Raw genomic sequence first — 5000 nt, forward strand, 5'->3', positions numbered from 1 at the left:
TGTAGCCCCTGGAGCCGTGTAATTCCCGGCAGAGCCCGTCCTCCATCAAGCGAACCTCGGCACTTCGGAGCATCGTCGCTTTGGAGAATTCGTAGTCGGCTGTAGGTTAGAACGGGAAAGGAACACTTGAGTTGTGGCGGGCACGAAGAAGATTATGATAGCAATGAGAAGAAAGGAGAATGATTAGACTATGAAACATTTGTGTTTTTTGTATCGAAAAATACATATATTCTAGAGATTTTCTATGGCCATCAAGTAAACAAACATACGTAAACAAAACCACAACATGCCCTTTCTCTCCCCCAAACACCCAAACACCGTACCTAATTGCATTTATAAAAAAATAAAAAATCGCAACTCACGATCAGTCAGCCCCCAGCCTGATACCTGACATCTGGTGCCAGGCGTGTAAGGGGTCGTGGAGGTGGGCAGGCAGACAGGAGTCACGAAACGGGACATTTGAATACCCATGCCATTCTGCGTCTTCAGCTTCACGATCGCCATGTCGTTGCTGTACTGGCCTCCTGGAGGGGGAGATAACAGGGCGAAGTTAGGGTTTATTCCAATGGTCATGATGGTTAGGTTAGTCTGATTGTTGCCTTGCGGTGTGTGTGTGTGTGTGTGTGTGATGGGAAATGTCAGCTGTTCAGTGGGGTCGACTGTATGGGAAGGAAGCATTGAGTATATACTTCATCTGCTTACACTCACGCATATATCTATATCTATATCTTTCTCTATACATATATTTACACACACATATGTGTGTATATATATATGTGTGTGTGTGTGTGCGTGTGTGTGTGTGTGTGTGTGTGTGTGTGTGTGTGTGTGTGTGTGTGTGTGTGTGTGTGTGTGTGTGTGTGTGTGTGTGTGTGTGTGTGTGTGTGTGTGCGTGCTAGTGCATTCATGTGTGCATTTGCAAAAAGAATAAGGAAAAAAAAACTATTCACACCCTCAGTCATTTGTTTCGCCCACAATCCCTGACCCGCAGCCTCAATTTTTCATCATTATTCTCCAGATAATATTTGCTTTCACTTCCATCCCATATTAGCTACATCCTTCTTCTCATCCTCTTCTCATCCTCCCTTGTTCTTCCAACCTTCTTGTGCCACACTTTGCCCTTTCCCTTTTCTTTGCCACATCGTCCATTTTCTTTCCTTTCTTTTCTTTGCTGAGAAATAGAATCTTACTAGAATCTTACCTGAGAATCACATCTTTGAACCTTATTAGAATTTTACTCTAGAATCTTCTTAGAATCTTACCCTAGAATATTAGCTCAGATTCTTATCCTAGAATCTTTATCTTTCTATCTTATCTTATTATCAAATCTAAGAATCTTAAATCTTATTTTGAATCAAATCTTAGAATCTTGAAATCTTATTTTGAATTAAGTCTTAGAATCTTAAAATCTTATCTTAGAATCTTAAAATTTTATTTTGAATCAAGTCTTAGAATCTTAAAATCTAACCTTGGAATCAAATCTTAGAATCTTAAAATCTGGTCAAAGAATCAAGTCTTAGAATCTTAAACTCTTATCTGAGAATCTTTATCATAGAATCCTGTCTTGGAATCTTACCTTAGAATTTTGAATCTTTATCTTAGACATTTACATCAGAATTTTTAAATCATACTTTAGAATCTGACCTCAGAACCTTATCTTAAAATCTTACTCCAGAATCTGACCTCACAATCTTATCTCAAAATCTTACTTTAGAATCTGACCTCAGAATCTTATTTTAAAATCTTACTTCAGAATCTGACCTCAGAATCTTATCTCAAAATCTTACTTTAGAATCTGACCTCAGAATCTTATTTTAAAATCTTACTTCAGAATCTGACCTCAGAATCTTATCTTAAAATCTTACTTCAGAATCTGATCTCAGAACCTTATCTTAAAATCTTACTTCAGAAATCTTACCTCAGAACCTTATCTTAAAATCTTACTTCAGAATCTGACCTCAGAACCTTATCTTAAAATCTTACTTCAGAATCTGACCTCAGAACCTTATCTTAAAATCTTACTTCAGAAATCTTACCTCAGAACCTTATCTTAAAATCTTACTCCAGAATCCGACCTCAAAATCTTACCTCAGAACCGCATCTCAAAATATTACTTCAGAATCTGAACTCAGAACCTTATCTTAAAATCTTACTTCAGAATCTCTTAGAATCCCTGAGACTCGTATCACACAAATAAAATAAAGTTATAAAAAAATAAAGAATCTCACCTTTTTTGAAGTTGGGATGGATTCTCCACGTGTCAACCTCGAACATCTGTTCGCCCTCGTCCTGGCGCTCGAGGTCGTAGTCGCCAACCTTTTGGAAAGATCGGTTATACAATGTGATTAAGATGAAGATAAGATGAGTAAAAGTTTGTTTTTTTGTGTGTGATTATCATGGGTTGATTTTTTTTTTTTTTTTTTTTTTTGGTGTATGTGCGATTGATTTTTTTTCTTTAATGTGATTTTTTTCGTGTTATGTTGTTATGGTGTGATAGATAAAAATCTGTTTATTTCGAGTAAAGGTTTTTTTTATCTATGTGAAAATAAAAGAATCTGACTCACGTGGCTATAATGCAATTAAACTGATATTTTTCTTATTTAGATATTCTCCATGGACGAAAAGTGGTCGATATGGTATATGCTTTTTTTTTTTTCCTCATTTCTTAATATCCATTTACCATTACTGCTCATTGACTGCATTAATCATCGACTTTGATACATATATATATATATATATATATATATATATATATATATATATATATATATGTATATATATATATATACATATATATATATATATATATATATATATATATATATATATATATATCAAAATCCCTTTCAAATCCCAAACAACACACCCTAACCCTACAATCCCACAAACCATCGACTTCATTATTCACGACCAAAACAAAACACCCCATCGAAATATCACAACACAAAATAGCAACACACCTTCACGCGATAATCCGCCATAGAATACTTGTGGTTCTGGAAGCAGTGAGCAGCGGTGAGAATGTGTAAGGGAGAAATAATGGCGCCTCCACAGTGGTGCACGAAGCCCTCTCGTTCGTACAGCTCGATCTCGGCCTGTTGGGCGGGAAGGAAGGTCAGGTTAGGTGTTTCGTATTTTGCGGGTTTATTTGTGTATTCATTTTGTGGTGGTGGTTGTAGTAGTGGTGGTAATGTTAGTATTAGTGGTTGTAGTACCTGTAGTGGTTGTAGTAGTAGTAGTGGTAGTGGTAGTAGTAGAAGTAGTAGTGGTTGTAGTAGTAGTAGTAGTGGTTGTAGTAGTAGTATCAGTAGTAATACCTGCAGTAGTAGTAGCAGCAGCAAACAGCCATAATTGTAGCAGTAGTAGTACAAATAGCAGACGTCATAGATTTCCGTTCTTTTGTTTTCTTTTAGTTCGGAGAGACGTTAAGCTTGTCTATTGGTTGATTTGGATGAAACGTCTCCAGTAACAGGGCATTTTGGTGGTTATATGAAGAGACTCAATAGATCTGAGCGTTTGTGAAATTAGAGAGACAGGGAGAAAAAGAGAGACATGGTATACATCCTTTGTTCTTCCTCTCCTTACCCTTCCTCCCCACACCCCCACACCTACACACCCCACACACCCCACACACCCCCATACACCCCCCCCACTCCCCACACCCCCAGCCCAAATCCTCACCTGCCATGGGTGGTTGCCATACGGAGAGACCGAACCGCCGACGATCTTGGGGGTCTTCCTGAGGCCGCAGCTGAGATCGGGCGCGAAGTCCGGCATGGGGAACTTGGGGAAGCCGCCCTGCCGAGAGGAGAAGAGGACGTCCTCGTTTCTCGTCAGTCCTCCGCCGCCCAAACGCCGCCCGTCGGTTCCTGAAGGGAGGCGAGGAGGAGGGGGAGTTAGGTGCTGGTGGGTTGTTGGGGGGGGGGGAGAGGAGGGCATTGCGTGGAGGGAGGAGGAGTTGGGGGAGCTGGGGGAGCTGGGGGAGGTGGGGGAGGTGGGTGAATGTGTGGACGTGTGTGTGTGTGTGTGTGTGTGTGTGTGTGTGTGTGTGTGTGTGTGTGTGTGTGTAAATGGCGTGCGTGCATGCATAGATTGTGCCATAACAAAAAGGATAAAGATTATGTCTTTAGTAATGATGTTAATGATACTATCAATAAAGATGATATTGCTCATCTTAATGCTTGTGTAATCATAACAATTATGGTATTAATAATAATGATAATGGCGGTGATGATATAATGAAAATAGTAATGAGAATAACGATAGCAATAATAAGAAAAACAACAACAATGTTAACAATAGTGACAATGATGATAACGATTAAAAATATATCATTGCTACTATTATCATTATTGTTATCATCATCATTACTATCATTATCACCATCATCATTATTATCATCGTTATTATGACATTCGGACAATAATGAGTAAAAATAAAGTCAGATTCTTGCTCATAAAACCTGGCACAGTCTAGGAAATGAATAAAAAACACACACAAAAAACAAACACACACACACAACGAAATTTCGAAGCAACAACACCTCAGCCAGTGAGTCTCCCTTCAACATTTCGTACAAAATGAGACTGATAAATCCTGGTGAAATTATAGGCAACTCCTCTCTGCTTTTCACTCTTCTCTCACCCTTTCGACTGTGCCAATTCAACCATGTGCATTCTAAAGGTATTCTATCAATATTAGGATATGAAGGAACTAACAAAACCGGTCTGGGAATCATTAGATTATAAACAATATGTTTACCCATCAACCTATCGTATGTAAAGATCGACATATGCCAACATATATGAATATAAACAATATTTCGACCCGTCTGTCAACAGAGATTGTGTGAATCATTCAAACACACAAGGAAATAACAACAAGGCTTTCCCTTTAAGTTCACGCCGCCATTTTTTCGCTGCTGAGACGAGAGAAGACTTTATGATGTCAACGTAATGGTTTGGGGAGGGAAGGAGGAGGGGGTAGGGGGAGGGGGGTCT

The 5000-nt window shown here is 38.9% G+C and overlaps 1 protein-coding gene across 1 annotated transcript in view; it reads right to left on the reverse strand.

Annotated features, from left to right (window-relative positions):
* LOC122253697 (serine protease 30) overlaps positions 1–5000 on the reverse strand; it is a 20877-nt gene that overhangs the window by 1577 nt on the left and 14300 nt on the right. The window contains exons 2-6 of the mRNA XM_043016973.2: positions 3682–3869; positions 2961–3095; positions 2229–2316; positions 363–524; positions 1–99 (exon numbers count right to left, since the gene is read on the reverse strand). The exon at positions 1–99 is cut by the window's left edge and continues 90 nt beyond it. Of these exons, the coding sequence (XP_042872907.1) occupies positions 1–99; positions 363–524; positions 2229–2316; positions 2961–3095; positions 3682–3869 (672 nt within the window). The remainder of the gene's footprint in view (positions 100–362; positions 525–2228; positions 2317–2960; positions 3096–3681; positions 3870–5000) is intronic.

The sequence above is a fragment of the Penaeus japonicus genome, unplaced genomic scaffold (genome assembly GCF_977035675.1).
Source record: "Penaeus japonicus unplaced genomic scaffold, GWHDUDI00000001_assembly GWHDUDI00000005, whole genome shotgun sequence".
Lineage (NCBI taxonomy): Eukaryota > Metazoa > Arthropoda > Malacostraca > Decapoda > Penaeidae > Penaeus > Penaeus japonicus.